A 17,906-nucleotide genomic window follows, 5' to 3' on the forward strand; every position below is an offset into this window, starting at 1 on the left:
GTAGTGCAGTCTCCTGTGCTGCAGCCGCCTTCTGGGACGCAGTCGCCATCTTCGGGGGTACTGCAGCAGCCAACCTCAGCAGTACACCATTCAGAGCGGCCGACCCGAAGGCGCCGGCCACCAGCCTGGCTTCAAGACTATCAGACCAACTTTTAATTTACGGTCTGAAATTGTGTTTATTCTGTACTATGTAAATAAGTAGTGTAAATACTTGGGTTTTTGTTACTAATACGTACTAACAACTAACCACTAAAAATAAGGGGGGGAGTATGTTGTATTCAGTTTTGGTTTCGTTCTTCGTCCTTCATCCCCCAGGGGGCGCATTTACTCATTGCCATGGAAGCTTTTTTTTTTTTTTTTCTTCGAGCCTGGTGGCAGACATGTCACCGCCCCGTTTTAAAGGGGACGCTCATAGCATCCATCCATCCATATAAACCATGTATCGTAGTCAATAAAGGCAGTTCTTGTTCCATTCATCGTGGCGGCTGGAGTCTGACTCCCTTCCTTAGACATCACAAATAGCTGCCGAAAAGACGTGGCTAAAATTACCCGTCGGAGTCATCAGTTTAACTTGCTTTTGCACTCCCTGAACAACAACAGGCAGCGTCGTCGGCTGTCGTCATTCGTTTCTACGTGACGAAACACAACGTCAGGCTGACGTCAAAAACAGAAACCCCCGCAGTAAGTAAGTGGCCGTCGCGTAGGATGGCGCCACCGGGCCTTTGGCGAAAAAAGAACGGAACATATATATGATATAAATCATATAATGTCGCTGCCCGTCGCCCGATCAGCATCCATGGAGTGTGTGTGGCAGTCTGGTCTCGCGTCGACAGGGTTCTAGCATAATCTTGTGTTTGTCGTAGCCGCGTCGAACCCTTTGTGTTCCCGCGACGCAGAGAAAGCATGCGAAAAGGCCATGCGGAGTGAATATTACTGAGATACGTCGCGATTGCCCGTGCTGTTGATGGATGTGCGCGACGACCGTATGCAGTCATCGGTCCGCTGTGTTCAGGACCGACCAACATGTCTTGGAAAGCTGTCGTCGATAACAACGACGAGGACTCGCAGAGTGACGTCGCTTTTTTCCGACTCTGAAGCTGCCGGCTCGTCTCATTACATCCAAGGTGACGACGTCGAGAACAACACCCCGTGCAATGCGGCAGCGGTGGGGAGCCTAGACGATGCTTTCAAGGGCGCCAACTCGGGCCTGTTGCCGCTGGAGTCGTCGTATCGACTACCGAGCTCAAGTTTCTATGCTCGAAGAGTGACGTCTCCGAACGTTGCACTGACCGACATGCAAGAGCCTCGAAACAGTTGCATGGAACAGGACGGTGAGGACACCGCGAGCAGCCCTCGTTCGAGCGTCACAGATTCGGAAGGCCTGTCGTCACTCAGCGAGGGCTCGATGGAGGATTTGTCCGAGTCGGAGTCCATCACCGATGTGACACCGCTTCATTCGCCTTACATGTGTGACAGCCCCGTGCCCGCAGTGAAGTTGCCCGTCAGCAAACTAACGATGCAGGCAGGCTGCACAGCTGCTGCCGGCGACAGCAGCAGCGGGAGCGAGTCGGACAGAAGTTCCTTCAGTGGCGCCCGGCGCAAAAGCGCCGTGGCAGCAGGCAAGGTTCGCTTGGGAAGCCATCAGCGGGAACCTGTAGATCTGCAGCTTCTCGTGGACGCCATCAGGCGCCTCGAGGCGCATCAGTGCGAGCAGAGCCGGACGGCACGCAAAGAAGCCCCGGCCAAGGGGCGCAAGAATATGTCGTTCTCGAACGAAGAAGTCCAGCGCATCGACCGCGAAAACCAGCGACTCTTGAAGCGCATCCTGGCACAACAGAACCGACCGAGGCCAAAATTTGACTCAAGGACGCCGTCCCGCCTGGCGCCATCGGCAATCAACAGGCAGCGGCAGCAGCGGCAGATTGAAGTGGAAAACCTCGTAAGTTTCAGTGCTTGCACCATCCGCTCAATTCGTGTCTCTTCCCGAAGACTTGCACCGCTGCGTCGACGGAGAAAAGCGTCCAAGTATTATGTGGTCACTTAAGCAATTCAATTTGAGACTTGTGTGCTGATTGGCGAGAGGAAAGGTTTTGCGCAACACTGGCATTAGGGAGGTGTCAGCCGGTGCACTGCCGATCACTGTTAAGCCCCATTGGGATCGAATTTCTTAACAGTGACTGGCTCCCTTCCGCAGCCTGTGTAAAGGAGCCAACCACGATAAAGGAACTCGATCCAGATCATGCCCGATCGCGATCAAAAGCGACCGTGTGACACCGGTACGAGGTTTTCCGTCTTTCACTCAAGCAAACTGCGAGCGTGCAAGAGAGCCTAACCTGGTTTACAGAAGAACACTAGCATTGCTTGAGGCGCTGCATACAAAAAGACAAAATTCCTAGTAGCCCCGGGATCTGTTTTGCTTCATTTCTTGCAGTTTAACTGCAGTGCTAGCCAGGTATGAATAGTTGCCCTTCATGTTGAATTTATGTGGCAACAGGCTTTGCATCTGAAACGTGAATAATGAACTCCAGGTAAGTGCGATAATGTGGACCACCATGTCTGTTACCAAATTCAAGGAATAAAGAATTATCCGTATCATCGAGTCTGTGTTAAGAAATGATTACAGAGAAGGTTGCAACTAGATGCACTGTTGCACTTAGAATCAGCTTGTAAAATTTTGTGCAAGCAATGGCCGAGGAAGAAGGAACCTGTCATTCTTGTTTGTCTCATCCTTCGCACGAGTGACGAACTGAGAATTCAGTCGCACTGTGTGCAGTGAATCGCCTATTACATTAAGGATGAAAAATACATAATATCCAGCATGCCTCACTGGAGCAACGTGAATTTTGCCTTCAAGAGTAGGCGATCAACAGAGAAGTTTGTTGGTGTACTACACTTTTGTTAATTGCCGTAGAAGTACATGTGATGGACAAAGCCAGTAGTGACACCTTATGATGCAAAACCTAACCACAGACGCACAAAGATAACACTGCAGTGACTTGCATGCTTTACTTCACTGCTGATGTAAAAAAGCATGACCAGTTATATAATCATTAACTCGCTTTGCTTTTCTTCATATCGTTTTGACGAGAACACTGATGCGACTGAAAATTTTTGCGAAAGTATTGTAGTTGAATAAAATTCCACGAGATGTCGCTACCAGCTCTGCCACTGTCGTAAATGGCTATGGTAACCCATAACAAACATATACAGAGAGAAATCTTTAAACAAGCTAAAATTCTCTAACATCCGTTAAAAGTGATGTCCCTAAGGGGAAAAATCCAGGGCTTTATAACTTTCTTCAGACACATTTGTGTAGTGTTCAAACAAGACCAAAGACAAAACGTAAATGCTTGGTGATCACTGTTTTGACACTTGTGGCTTTCCTTGTTTCTCATTACTTTTGTGTGATGAGTACCTCACCCACTGCATGGCGCATGCTGCTGGCTCGTCCAAACATATTCTGCCAGTGATGTCAAGAATGCTCAAATCCCCAAGGGAAGCCAACCCCTGATGAGAAAAGTAGCTCAGCATGACAACACCCTCAGATATACATACAAGAACTGCTGCCAGAAAGAATAGCTAGACATTGTTGCCATGATGCAAATCTTTCCTACATATCCAAAGATCTGGAGAATGTGATTTCTTCAGGGCTTACAAAACAGCAGCCATGGAACTGCAAATTGCGCATACTGGCCTGCTGTGCATAGCGGGAGACAGGTTGAAATTTCTGCATAATAAGAAAGGCATTGTTTACCAAATAGTGCCACCATGCAGCAAAACATTTGTGGGAGATGACCCAAAGAACACCTGTCCAAAATAGTTACCGTGCTGCTCATTGCAGTGGCTGCTTCAATGAAAGTATGTGTCCTTTTGCACTTCTTATTTGAGCATTTCCTGAGCACTCCCCAAATTGCAAAGTGCAACAACTTACCCAGCTTCAGATTAGTAAGCAATGCTGTGCTTGTGGACAAAGTTGCAGGCAGACAGAGTAGAAAATTGCAGCTGTTTGTCACTTCGTGCTTTCCCAAAAGTTCATGCTATTAAAGCTTGTCAAAAAATGTGGGCAGTTGCGCTCAATGTGAAAGCTCTAGGAAGTGCGGAGCAGTGAGTCACTTGCCCTTCAGCGACACTTGCGTTTATGGGCAAGCGTTCACACTTGCCCGTGAACATGCGGCCTGCTCGGCGTCCATGGCAAGAAAGGAAACCTTCATATGTGATGCTCTGGCGTCATCTCCCCTCCTCCTCACCATTACTTCCCTTTTCCACCCCGTTGCTGTGCTATACTACACACGGCTATGCTGTGCCTTATCCTCCTCCTCGCCCGCACTTCCCTTTCCCCCCTTGCTTTACTGTACTGCACATGGCTATGCTTTACCTTCCTCCTCACTTTCCTTTTCTATCCCCCTTGTTATACTATGCTCTACATGGCCATGATATGTTTTACCCTTTCTCTGATCCTACCCTCTAATCTTTCCTCCTCACCCTCACTTCCCTACCCCAACTGCTGAACCCATGTCATTTCCCTACTCCTCATTCTCACTTCCATACTATCCATGGCTATGCTTTACATGGCTACGCTGTACATGGTTTCTGCCTGCATGACGCCATATATGGCTGTGCTATGCTTTACCATCTCCCCTCCTGCTTTCCCTCCTCTTCACCTTCACTTCATTTTCTCGCACACTTACTATACCATACTATACATGGCTACACTATATGTGGTTTTGCCTGCATGACATGGCTATGCTTTACCCTTTCCCCTCGTCCTCACCTCTTTTTCCTGCCCCCTTGCTATACATGGCTATGCTATACATTGTTTTGCCTATGTGACGACACGAGATGACAGCATACGACAGCCCAGGGCCCTTAAGTGCTCCGCACTTAAAACTAATCTTTCGTTCCTGTGTAGAATGTGACGGTAGCACAGCCGCACGTTTGCCTAGCACACTTTTCTTTAGTACTGGCTTTTCTACTACTTGCTGCTTTACTGCTGGTACCAATGCATGAAACATCAAAAATGTATTCAAGAGACACAGAAGCCACAACTTGCAGGGAAGAACTCGGAAAGAACCCACGCTTGTGCCTCCTAGTACAGTGGCAAGTTTAATGAAGCCTTAATCCTTGCAGTTTAATGTTAGCTAAGTAACCACACTTTGTAGGCACAATGACTTTGTGTTTGCATTTATAGGGACGCTAAAGTGAAACAATGAATCAGTTTATACTGACAAATTATTCTTGTAGCACTGTATTGTTGATTTTACCACCACAGGTTTATTAATAGAAGAGAAAATGGAAGTCAAAGTTTGATTTCTAAATCTCACACCAAAATCTCTGTGCACGAACGTCACTGTGATGTCATGGGTTTCAGTGTTCTTTCTTATGTAATTTGAAAACATTGGCTCAACTAAATTTTCCTAAAGATGGTGGGCTATATCTCTGTGTCCCTCGGAGAATTTCATTTTCACTGACCAAGAACCATGCAATAGACGCCATCAAAATCTATGACATCACAGCGAGTTGGTGCAGGAACTTCAGGGTGGTGTCGCATTTTCTTTTTTGCACACCTTCTGGCAGCAGAAGTTGTGCTTTTGGCATCATGAAAGAGTAATTTACTAGTAGAAGAACCGTTTTTCTCTTTAGCACGCCTTTAAGTTAAGCAAGCTTATTCCGTGTGTTGACTCTCACGCTGTGGTTCTCTTCACAACTCTCAGGCACTTCTCAAGAGAATCGAGTCTGCTAAGCCATCTCGTGAAGTCGCGCCCTCACAGGACCATGTGCAGAGAGCACGATCACATTCGCTCTCTCTGACACGCCATACTCTGCAGACTCCCCCCGTGATGGCGGCAGCAGTAGCACCACCTCTGTCAGGGGTCAAGCATTTCCCACCGCGCCAGAAACATCACTCACACTGAGATGGCCTTTGTGTAGTGAAAAATGCATCCCACCAAAGTTCCTGTTATGGCATTGCTGCGGACCTATGTACAGCTATTCCCCAAACATGCATTTTTTTTTTGTGTTGTTCTGCACTGTCGTCTAGTGCTGTGAAGAAGGGCCTACTCCTCCAAGAGGGCGACAATTGCTCGGGTTCAGTGGTGCAACATGGCTGAGCTTATGTTTCCTATAGCCTGGCGAACACGCAACCTTCTAATGTTAAGATGACACTCTCTGGTTATTTTGTTGTTCCTGTATCTCAAAGCAACACTTAATGGCCTGGCTATTTATTCACCATGTCAGACGTTTTGTATTGTTTCGATTGCAATTAACATATTGGCACAGATTTCCCCAAGTCATCTAACCACAGTAAATGAGATACCACCTCATCTACAACAAATGTGTTGTTTCACCATGGTTGACAGCTGATTGTGTACTGTGGATTGCTATTGGTTTTTGTACCTCTCCTTCACTCGGATACTAAATTGTAGGTGAGCAGCACTCCCTGAAACAGTTCAAGTGCTTTGGCTGCTGTGGTCAGTGGAGATAGTAACACTAGAGCAGTCTTTGAAGTGCTTTATATTTCATGTATTTATATCTTAGCAGAGCAATGCAGCAGGTAATGGAGCTTGTCAATGCTGCACTGTGATCAAGCTTGCTATTTGTGCTTGCCCGAGAATTTTGCCTGAAATGTGCATTTCAGTGTTGTAATGGAGTACGATCGCATGCATAATTCATTCCTTTCATTTGCGCAAGCGAAATTAGCCTGAGCAGCCAAAAGTGTGCGTCTGCTGTGCAACACGGCTAGCACACAGCTAAATCTGTACATCACTGAATTTGCTTATGTACATTGATTCGGTATGCTTACATGGTGCACCAATGTGTGGCTTTTGCAAAGCTCAAATATTAGCTCCAGTGGTGCGGCTGTCTAGGATTGATGAGCTCTTATGCTAAAGGGCAAAAGATGTGCTTTGGGGCAGTGTTGGCTATAAGATCGTGCTGCCTATTTGTTCTATGCTTACATCAGAGGCGTCTTAATTGGACCTCACAGTGGTGGCCGCGTGCAGTGTGACTGTAGATATGGGACTGGATACTTTGACATAGTGCGGCTGAATCTCACGATGAGAGGCATGTGCAGTGTGTTTGAAATGCTGTTACACAGGCAATTTCACAGGCTGTACCAACTTGTAATGCGCATAGAATTTTAATCCGGCTGTAGCCAGCACTTGTAAATAATGTTGTTAGAACACTTGGCTGTGCTTGTGCTTGAGGCAGATTCTTGGCAACTGCTTGTAACCTTGTGAAGTGTACATAGGCATTTTCTCTCTTTTTTAGCAGCATACGTACTAGAGCTTGGTGTGTGGAGTTCTGCAGCCAATTTTATTTTTGTACATAGACTTACGTAATGCTTGCGTAAAGTAGCACCCAAGTGTTGTACTTTTGCATTGCTCGTGTAACAGCTATGTAAAAATTGGCTCATAAATTATTTTGACATCAAATAAGGTAATTCAACTATCACAAGCATGAAACACGATGTCAAGGCCAAAAGTGAACAGAGTATTTTGGAAAGCCAACTCTCAGCTACATCAGTCCACGTGTACAGCTCCAACAAATCACATTTTTGTGTCACTCAGCTCTTTCTTGAAGGTGCATCGGGTTGCTTTATACAAGTCACGTTATCGATCCAAGTCAGCAAAAAATCTTAAAACAGTCTTCGATTGTGATAAGGATTCTGCGCTTCTTGTTGATATGCTGTGCTAGATGCACTGTTGTTCCCTTGCTGGCCGACAAGAGCAGGCTAGGAATGTGCTTTCAGAGGACAAATGCACACATCCTCTTAACTATACAGTGACACCATTTGACCAAGATGCAGACAGAAACGTAGAACGCACTTTCGTTAGGCCTATGAGCCTCAGAAAGGTAGCGAGCCCTTTAAAGGGAAACATTGCGTCAGTTTAGACAGATAAATTATTCTTTCAGAGCTCTGTTACTGTTATTGGCATCATGAGTTATTAGAAGAGGAAATGGTCAAAGTTTCATGTTTGACTTGCACACCTTTTCTCTCTTTACGTACATTGGTAATTGAAATCTTATATGTTAAGACATTGTGTTGACAAACGATACTGTATACCCAAGCAGACGCTGTCATTTTGTTCATCTAAGTCATGTAGGTGAGCTGGTGCTGGAGTTACCACCACTGGTAGTACCACTTACCAAGCCTCTTCTCATGCTTTCGGCATTGAGAAATTTAATTTATTAATGCAAGAAAAATCATTCTCAGTCATGTCACCGAATGGGAACCAATGGCACAGCTAGTGTACCTTGGGCTCATATGCTTGTTAACACTGCAGGGCTGGCACAGCTCTTTTGATGCAAGTGAATCATTGTCCTAGCTTCACTGACATGGGATTGGAAAGGCCTTCTGTGCCAACTACATTTGGTTCACCAAAATGCATTGAGCAAACATTAAATAAGCATTTCTAAACATTAAATAAGCAAACATTAAATAAACATTAAATAAGCAAACAGGGGTGTGTGCATACTCTTTTTACACAAATCTAGTGCTCTATGCTGTTCGAATTGCATTCACTATGAGGGTTCATTAATGGAAAATTGCAGGACATGTGCAAGGGGTTACTGATTTGAGAGGGATGGGTAGAAGTGACGACTGCTCCAAAAACACGGCAGTGGTTGTTCAAGAGGTTCTGCTCATTATGTTTCCTTGTCATTCACTAAAAACTACTCTTTCAGGCTGCTCTCAAAGCAACTCGACTGGCAGTTTCAACCATGTTTGCATCCCTGTAAAACTATGTAGCATCCTCTCCAACTTCACCGCTGTCGCTATCATGGTGCACCGTGTAATTTAAAGCACTCAGTTGCCTGCATCAAATTATGCAAGCCTACAAATGTGCTGGACTTTAGAAATGAGAAAATGTTCCATATACTGCATTCCCTAGGAAGTGCAAGTATAAACAAAAAAAGGAACGCAAATTGGGACTTAAAAAATTTCTTGGGGGTATTGAAACATTGTGTACTTCAACAGCCCTGGTAAATTTTACATGCAGAACAGGGAGTCCCTCTAAACTGTCCTTTTTCTTGCCTGTCAAGTGCTACGTATATCCAGAGTCGTAGGACACAAGACTCAGGCTATTTTCAGTTATTAGCAAAACAGCTGACCTCCATTCCACAAGGACATGCACAATTAGTATGAGTGCACAACTGCAAGCGATACTTCTATGAAACTTATTCGAATGGTGGCTTCCTTTTGCATTAGGAAGCCAGCAGTGTACAGGAACACATTATAATCATTACCAGTGTACTAAGGACTCGTTACTCTGGTTTTTACTTCTAAGCTTTGATCGAACTTCTTCAATCACATTCTCGCTTTCGATGGCTGGGAAGAGGTTATAGTATAGAAAGCTGTGTTGGCAAAAAGTGCATGCTAACGAATCTATACTTGCAATGATTTCTTCCATACTTGTGCTCCCAGAAGTAGCATTTTTATCTTCTTGCTCTCAAATTCCCATATAGATGCAGCTTTTTTTTACTCATTCCTAGAGCATAAAGCAGGCAGTGTTGGTGCAGTAGCCCCAAACAACTTGATAAGCATGTGAGACATTCAGAATGACCGCAAAGTTTATTTGTAAATAACCAGTTTCATTAATTTATTAACTGAGTGTGTGTGAAAGTACAATGTCAAACCGATGAGAGGCATTTGCACCATGTTTGGCACAACTGTTGAGCATTTAAAGCGGCAGACAGAATCACTGCTACCTAAATAGCAGTAATTTTGATGCATTGCTGAATGATAATCACCAGTGGAGGAAACCATCACACACTGCAGAGATGGTGACAGAAGTTTCATGTTTGTTATCCTTGTTTATAGCACAAATGGCAATGGTTGAGAAAGACCTTGCAAAGGAGGCTTGTAATAGCACGCGGCAGCAATCTGGAGCCCTTCATAAAAATATTCAATTGGCAGTCCAACTAGCTTGCGAGAATTTACATTTCCTCAACATTTTAGTTCAGCATAGTGGAGACAACTTGTGCCTATAATTTTGTGGAATCCTCTGGCTTGCGTGGCTGATGCCTAGGGGTTGACAGCTTGTTTAGATCTCCTCCAGAGGCTTAAGTACCCCAATTTATTAGAAACAAATTCTGTCAATAAAGAATATTTCCTAGGCTAGTCAAGCTGTGTTCCAACCTTAGTCTAGCTATGCTGCCATGGTTGTACAGTGCATATGAAGTGCATTCAAATGTGCTGCGAGTAGTTTTATATGTAATGCTTTAGAGGTTACGACAATGAATGCCCAATTTATTATGACAGCTTGCCAAGTTTTTCATATGCAACTGAAGTACAGCTGAACATGCAAGGCATATCGGATGCTGCCATTTCTTTTAGAGACAAAAAGATCTCTACTATAGGGGAAGGTTTCACAGCAAAGCACTAGATGGATTCACAAGCAAAGCAGTAGCTTAACAAGAACTATGAGAGTTCTCATGAATGCTTGTGCCTTTGCAGGAAATTGTAAAAAGCATTTATGGGTGTGTCCAGATCAGAATGAAAACGGGTTCCCGGTCACCGTTCTTGATTTTAGTAAAGTTCACTTGAGGCGCAGGTTTTGGACACAGAACAATAATTTCGATGTTACTTTTTGAAAAACAGTTTGTTTACCTGAAAAAGATATATACAAACCTTGGCTGCAAGGCTTTTCCGCCAATTTCTGAACTTTGAGTGCACCCATCAAAATGATGAAAAAGGGCACGCAAACGCCCATCACCACGGATTGTCCACTCAGTTTACCGCAAGAAAAAGCTTGCTGCACCACGAGTTTTTAACCGCTTCCTCGCAACTATGTCAGGTACAATTACTTTTAAACTACTTGTATACAATTTGCAGCACCTAATGGTGCGGCTGCTAGGCCGAGTTGGTCGCATTTGATGCATTATAACTTGTTAGCAACTCAAATAATGCAATGTTTTTACACATAATGGTAGACAACATCCTTGACTTCAATCGGAGATATTAAAAAAACAAAACAATTTATATGGCTTTTTACGTTTTTGGTAAACCACATACAATTCTGAAGTATAATGGCAAGGCTGAAAAACTAAACTTTTAAAAGAAAGCTCAAATATTGAAGTCCAAAACATAGAGTTCAATTATCCTCAGTTTAACTTGCCTACAGTAATAAAATCCTGAAATGCAGGTATTTAGGGCCATTTCACATGTTCAGGATTTGTTTTCTCAGAAATTATTACACAGTAAAGGAAAATAAATACCCCTAAAATTGCATTTCACTTGGTCTGTTATTTGTTGGGAATAAATATTATGACCAAGAAATGCAGTCCTTTCTATAGGAGAGTCCAAAGTTCATAAATTGCAAAATTAGCAGAAAAGTTTTTTTGTGGCCAAGATATCTATTTTTTAGGCAAACTTTTTAAGACATACTTTGAAATCATTGTTCTGGGTCTAAAACCTGTGTCTAGAGTAAATTTAATCAAAATCTGGAATGGTGATTGGGACCTTTCGTTTTCTTATCTGGATGCACCCTTAATCTATGCCACACAGGCCATGTTCAGTGTAAACGGCCACATGTGAGAAGCTGCAGAATGTGGGCCCAGCAATGCATCAGTGCCAGCACCTTGCCCTTACACATGTGCAGGTAATCTACAGTTGCTGTGCAGGGAATTATTGGCCAGGTGCAAAATTTGCCATTTGTTCAAAGTGTTTTGTGTGATACGCTGATTGTTGAATAAAAAGTGCTCTGAAACTGACTCTCCCAGAGTGATACAGAACTCCACAGAGTAGCTAAAACTCTCGTTTAATGCCAAAGAGAAGACAACATGAAAGAATGCCCAAGTAGGATGCTTAGCGCATGCACTTCTTTTCTAGACTATAATGGAATGCATCACGAATGTACAATGCAATCTGCAGCAAACAGTCTCTGCATCACTTGGCAGGTCCTTCGGTGTTAACAGAGCATAAAGAAATGCCACGGTAGTTCTTCAGTATTGCTTCACTGAAAAGTGCTGAAATATCTGTCAACTGGAAAGTAAGCAAAGGCATGGCACACAGTGAAAGCAACAGCTCTACAGCAGCAGCCTCTTGCACTGATATTGTACATTATGGAACACATGCTGCTCAGTGCACAGCCAACAAGAACATACTATTTGATTTACGCTCAAGTGTGAAGGACACAAAACAAAGTGACATTTCTGCAAGCGAGTCCACCTCTGTACTTTGTCAATTATTAAGGCAAGCTGTGCACAAGTACTACTAAAAGTTCACAGAACAAAACGCCTGGGATCACTGAGCAGTATAAAAACTCTTCCTGTAGAAGCAAGAACGCACAATTTAGCTTGCATACCTCACCCTTTCCGGCAGCCGTTGCTTGACAGCAAGAATGGCTTGGGCTACTACGTACCTCAGTGTGGATAAAATAATGTCAGATTAATTCCACGTGGTTTACTCCTGTGCATGGCACTCACTTTTTGTTAGGACATACCCTGTTAAAATAAACACACTGCTGCCTCTACAGACAAAACAAAGCAAGAGAGAAGGGCACATGACAGGTGGGCTAACCAGAAAGGCACAAAAAAATCACACTTGGCATTGGCTTGGATTAGCCCTTCCAAAGTAGCCTTGAACAAGCCAATTCCCACTGGAACAGAAAATTTCACCATCTGCAGCAACACGCAAAAAAAAACGAGGATAGCAATGCAGAAGGAAATTCACCACACTGGTTGCAGTCATCATGTGGCATTTAAAAAGCCATCACTAAAAGGGAGGGGAAGGAGCAAAAAACCAGCGGTGGTGGGTGCCCTTCCAGCTACATTGGCACATGACTGAACAGGTACGACACGGACTCTCCGTTGTGTGTTCGACGAATCGCCTCAGCAAGGATCATGGAGACGTCGATACACTGCAAAGACAAGAGCCGATATTGCTGGGAGTCAAGGAGACAAACACAGGAAACAGAGGAAAAGAAGGCACACAAGCACTTCTGAGCACCATCAACTGCACTGAAGTGGCCTTTATATATAAACGATAACCTCTGAGAACAGGAACCGGTGCACACGGTTGGAATCTACTAGCTGTGCTGTAAACTCGATCAACCTCACAACTGAAACCAGAGATAGAAGCAGAAAGGCACCCGCGCCATGCTTGCTCAAAAAAGCAAGCTTCCAAAAGTAGAGGAGCAAGAGGCAAAACGCCAACCTCAACAGCAGATACAGTTTGGTTTGCGGGTTTAACCTCCTCAAGCAACTCTGGCTATGTGGGACGCAGTAGTGGAGGGCTCCGGATAATTTCAACCACGTGAAGTTCTTTAACATACACTGAAATCACACAATACCCGAGCCTTTAGCGTTTCACTTCCATAGGAATGCGACCACCGTGGCCGAGATCGAACTCTCGTCTTTTGGGTCAGCAGCCGAGCACCGTAACCACTGGACCACCACGGTGGTCACAGGAGATGAATCTTTCATTACAATACCTATGTAAAGTGGGACTTTTCATTCATAAGAGAGGTGCTCGCAGACTGCCTGTGCCTTACCTTAAGCTGCTGACTCGCAAGGCACAGCTGAACGTTTGTCTTTGAGGCAAGCTCCTTAAGTCCACTACACATTTGCATTTCTTTCACTGCCCCTCGCCATTCAGTTATTAACTTGCCCTGTAAGTTGTGTATGGCTCCATCTCATTGCAAAAGTATTTTTAGGTGTTGAGCATCTCAGCTGGTCGGAGGCATTCCTCAATTACCGTAAAAACCCGCATATAGCTCGGACCCGCATATAGTCCGGGGTGTAATTCGGGGATAGCAAACGTGAGAAAAAAAAGTTTTCACCCGAATATAGTCCGAGGAAAATGGAAAAAATGCATTTATTGACATTTCATTCATCGTCGTCGTCGGACGCACTCTCTTCCGAAGCTCCCTTGTCGGAAATGTTCTCCCACAGCACATCATCCTCAGTGCCATCAAGCGCGTTGGAGATGGAGCACTTTTTGAAGGCGCGGCAAACGAGCGCCTCTGGAATGCAGGCCCAAGCCTCGACTATCCACGAGCAGAGCATCGCTGGCGAGGCCCGTTTCAGCCGTCCGGCAGGGGTCACTTCTGGTTCTCCGGACCTCATCCACTCCACGTACAGGCGCTTGACATGGTCCTTAAATGGCTATTAAGGCACACATCAAGCGGCTGCAGCTGTGATGTCATCCCTCCCGGGATGACGACGAGCTCGGTGCGGGAGTCGCGCAGCAGTCGCTTTACGGAGTCGGCCAGGTGACACCGAAACGCGTCGAGCACAAGCATCGAAGGGAGCCCCAGCAGTGCTCCGGGCCGTCGACACCACACGGACTTTATCCAGTCAAGGACTAACGATTCGTCCATCCACCCCTTGTCCTGGCAGCGGACGACGACATTTTTCGGGAACTTCTCCCCCTTCGGCAGCGTCTTTCGTTTGAACACCACGTAGGGTGGCAGCTTGCGACCGTCAGCCGTGCAGGACAACATTACAGTCACCCGCGTTTTTTCGTTTCCAGTCGACCGCACGATAACTTGCCTGGAGCCTTTTTGATGCACCGTCAGCGCCGAGGGCATATCCAGGTAGACCGGCGTCTGATCCGCGTTGCCGATCTGGCCCAGCTGAAAGGGGACTGCCTTTCGCAACGCAATTATGTACCTTTGAAAAGCCACGAGGTGCTCTTCGTAGCTCTCTGGTAGCTTCTGGGAGATCGACGTACGCCGACGTAGGGAGAACCCAGCGCGGCGCATGAAGCGAGACACCCAATGCTTGCTCGCTTTGAAATCCTCCGGCTGAATGCCTTTGTCTCGAGCGATCTCCCTTGCCTTCGCTTGTAGCAGCTCGATGTTGACAGCGAGATGTGCAGCTCGCTGCTCCCGCACAAAGTCTGTGAGTTCTCGTTCCACGTCAGGAAATGCTCCATTTTTTGGTCCGCGGAAACTTTTTCGCTGGCCGCTGCATGCAAAGAGGGCTTCCTTCTGCTTCCGCCAACCGCGAATGCTCCGCTCGTTGACTCCGAACTGCCGCTCCGCGGCACAGTTGCCGATGGTTTCGGCAGCAGCGATAACTTTTCTTTTAAAAGCAGCAGAGTACTGCCTGCGCGGTCCTGACATGGCGTAAAATCGCAGGAGCAAAATCGAGGCCGTCGTTATGGGCACCAAGTTGAAGCAAAGGCCACTGACCAACTGACCAGTTAAGACTAACGCCGCTAACACTACCTAGCGCAGAAGCGCGCAGACAGCTGATGATGATGATAGCACCGCGCTATGCCGAAACCGAAACTGAATTTGGGCCGAAAATTCTTGGGACCCGCATATAGTACGGGGCCGAAATTTCGCACCCTAAAATCTAGAAAAAAACCCCGGGCTATACGCGGGTTTTTACGGTACGTGCAATTTATCCGCCTTGGCACTAAAAACTAAGAAAATGTGTGACTTCGTGTTCAGGCACAGTGTGTTGTCTCAGTGGCTTAGGTCTCCTTCAGTACCAGGATTAATACCAACCTGAATCTTGGGGCACTCTTTCATGTGTTGATCCTGTGGTATGGTGTTCGTAACAACCACAGCTTCAAAGCAAGCATCATTGATCCTAGATATAGCAGGCCCCGAAAAAATGCCATGAGTAAGAATGGCATACACCTTGCTGGCACCTGCTTCCATCAACCTGCAAAACAACATGAAGCATTGCAAGCTGTGCATGTCGCCTTGCTATGAAACACAAGCCATCAAATTCCTTTGTTAAGGGTACTATCACATGCCAAAAACTACCTGATCCAACCTGCAAAGTTAGGGATCAACGGGGCAAACACAGGACAAAGAAAAGAAAACACACGGACAGGCACTGTCCTCATGTTTTCTTCATTCTGTGTTTGCGCTGTTAATCTCTTTTTTGAACATGTACCAACTAGCACGCCTTTCGCCGCTCGTTTTGCAAAGTGACTCAGTGACAGGAGGAAGCCACGCATCTCAAAGCTAGACATGTCAGTAGATGGGAAGTACGAGCGGCGACAGGCCCGTGCTTCGCTGTGCCAAGCTTTGTGCGACTTAGTGCAAACTTCCCGCATTTTTTCCTCTGCTCTTCCCTTTCAATGCAGTTTTCGCGAGTGCTAGCACATAAGGAGAAGGCGCTTGCCTAGGACTGCCACAAAATTCCGGTAGCAACTCGACAATTTCTAATTGGCTTGCAACTTCCAGAGCAGTGCGACCGCATCGCAAGATCCACGTCTTCATCGGAGACGCGCTTTCTACTACCACATACAGATCCCGATAAATTTTTTGCCATTGAGATGTTCGGCAACAGATCTTCTATATACCACGATGCTGCCAGTTAATGCACATGTGGGCTGCGGTAGAATCGTTCTTCAAAAACTCTTGCCATGTTTCTGGCATTGTGCTCAAAACAAAACCACTCGTCGTCACTAGTCCAGCAATCGCGGTTGACAATCTCGGCATTCTAAAGGCACACGCTCGGCCAGTGCACCTAGTCCAAGTAAAACTACATTCTGCCACAACCGCTGCGAACACAATTGGGTCATTCCACACCAAATGTCCCAGCCATTTGGGCGACCATCTCAAATGTACTCGAGAAAAAAATCATGCTGATTTGTTGTATTGGAAACAGTGAACTGATATAATATTTCAGAGAGGCAAAATTTTTTGGTCATATGGGAGTCCTCTGAATTTCGCAATTTCATTTTCATATAGCAGCTTGCTCATTGAAGTCCCCCACTGTCATCAATGCGAAACTTCAAAAATGATTTTCTTGCTTAAAGCAAAAATGTACCCATAAAAATTGCCATATAACGAGAACTATTACTTGCTTTCAATTCAGGCATACAGCTGATTTTCAATTGGAGCACCCCATGGTGTAAAAGTCTGAACAAGAAGCTCTCTTTTATTCCTCATCTACTACGCACCAACCAGCCCAATCAAGCACAGTGCCTGAGTCTGAACAAGATGTCACCTAACTTTGCCATTTCAAAGAACACCTTTCCCATATCTCATACATAGCTCATATCTGAAGGGGATCTGATGTCGAGAACACTGATCTTCAGAATGATTAAAATTCTGAAATAGAGTTCTTGTTCTACGGTAATGTTTCAACACACAGTGACCACATAGGGTGCCTCATGACAAAAAATTAGCGCAGCTTGCACTAAGACTGGGTGCTGGGCACATTCCAGCTTCTCTTGTTAACCATCTGTATAGATTGCTTGGGTGGTGATAGAGCGCGTACCAGTTCATTCTATCTACGACACAGGGAAAACCTCGACCATAACAACTCTGCCATAAAACTCCTATAGTACGTATGTGCGCAGAAGTTGTGCCAATCCCACTACTCACCACACTGGTCCACTACACAGTAAATCAGTTTACGCCCTTAAGAAGGTTTTACTGTGTCTGAACTAACACCCTTACACCTTAGGAAAAAGGCATTTTCATGAATCAAAACACGCATATCACGAGGGGGTTGCCAATCGTCTAAACACCCTTATCACTGGAAAACTGAAAAGTAAAGGCTACCAGTCAGGGAACATCCTATTACAGATGACATCAGCTTAGATGGTGCACGTGTGCACCCAACCATGCACACAGCATAGCATATTGCAAAATACCACATGGATGGAGCGCTCGCGCTACACAGCCTTACACCGACCATCTTGTATATACAGCCATGGTATCTTCAGCCGCCATTCAGTGCTGGTGGGGATAGTGCTGTTCCATATAACTGAATGTTACACATTCACAAAATAGCCGTAAATTTATAGTGTACTTGTAGATAGCCCTAAAAGAGACAGATCTTGCCTAAAAAAACTCTCCTAATATCTCCCAACTTTTTAATCGGCTAGTCCCAATTATCATCTGGCATGCTGCCGTATGGGCCACAGGTGTTTCGATAACACATACACCTTTAGCTCCTAAAGGGTATTTTAGGTAAAACATTACCCCTTATGC

The 17,906-nt window shown here is 45.3% G+C and overlaps 2 protein-coding genes across 2 annotated transcripts in view; one reads left to right on the forward strand and one right to left on the reverse strand.

The window, feature by feature from the left end:
• The first annotated feature begins 800 nt into the window (after positions 1 to 800).
• LOC119377030 (cilia- and flagella-associated protein 97) lies at positions 801 to 8,958 on the forward strand. Its single transcript, XM_037646662.2, has 2 exons — positions 801 to 1,939; positions 5,712 to 8,958. The coding sequence occupies exons 1-2, from the start codon at positions 965 to 967 to the stop codon at positions 5,910 to 5,912; spliced, it is 1,176 nt and encodes a 391-aa protein (XP_037502590.1). The 5' UTR covers positions 801 to 964; the 3' UTR covers positions 5,913 to 8,958.
• A 2,781-nt stretch (positions 8,959 to 11,739) lies between these two features.
• Positions 11,740 to 17,906, reverse strand: part of LOC119377029 (ribose-phosphate pyrophosphokinase 2) — a 30,524-nt gene continuing 24,357 nt past the window's right edge. Inside the window, exons 6-7 of the mRNA XM_037646661.1 lie at positions 15,456 to 15,615; positions 11,740 to 12,857 (exon numbers count right to left, since the gene is read on the reverse strand). Of these exons, the coding sequence (XP_037502589.1) occupies positions 12,765 to 12,857; positions 15,456 to 15,615 (253 nt within the window). The 3' untranslated portion in view covers positions 11,740 to 12,764. The remainder of the gene's footprint in view (positions 12,858 to 15,455; positions 15,616 to 17,906) is intronic.

Source organism: Rhipicephalus sanguineus, unplaced genomic scaffold (assembly GCF_013339695.2).
Source record: "Rhipicephalus sanguineus isolate Rsan-2018 unplaced genomic scaffold, BIME_Rsan_1.4 Seq324, whole genome shotgun sequence".
Taxonomy (NCBI): domain Eukaryota; kingdom Metazoa; phylum Arthropoda; class Arachnida; order Ixodida; family Ixodidae; genus Rhipicephalus; species Rhipicephalus sanguineus.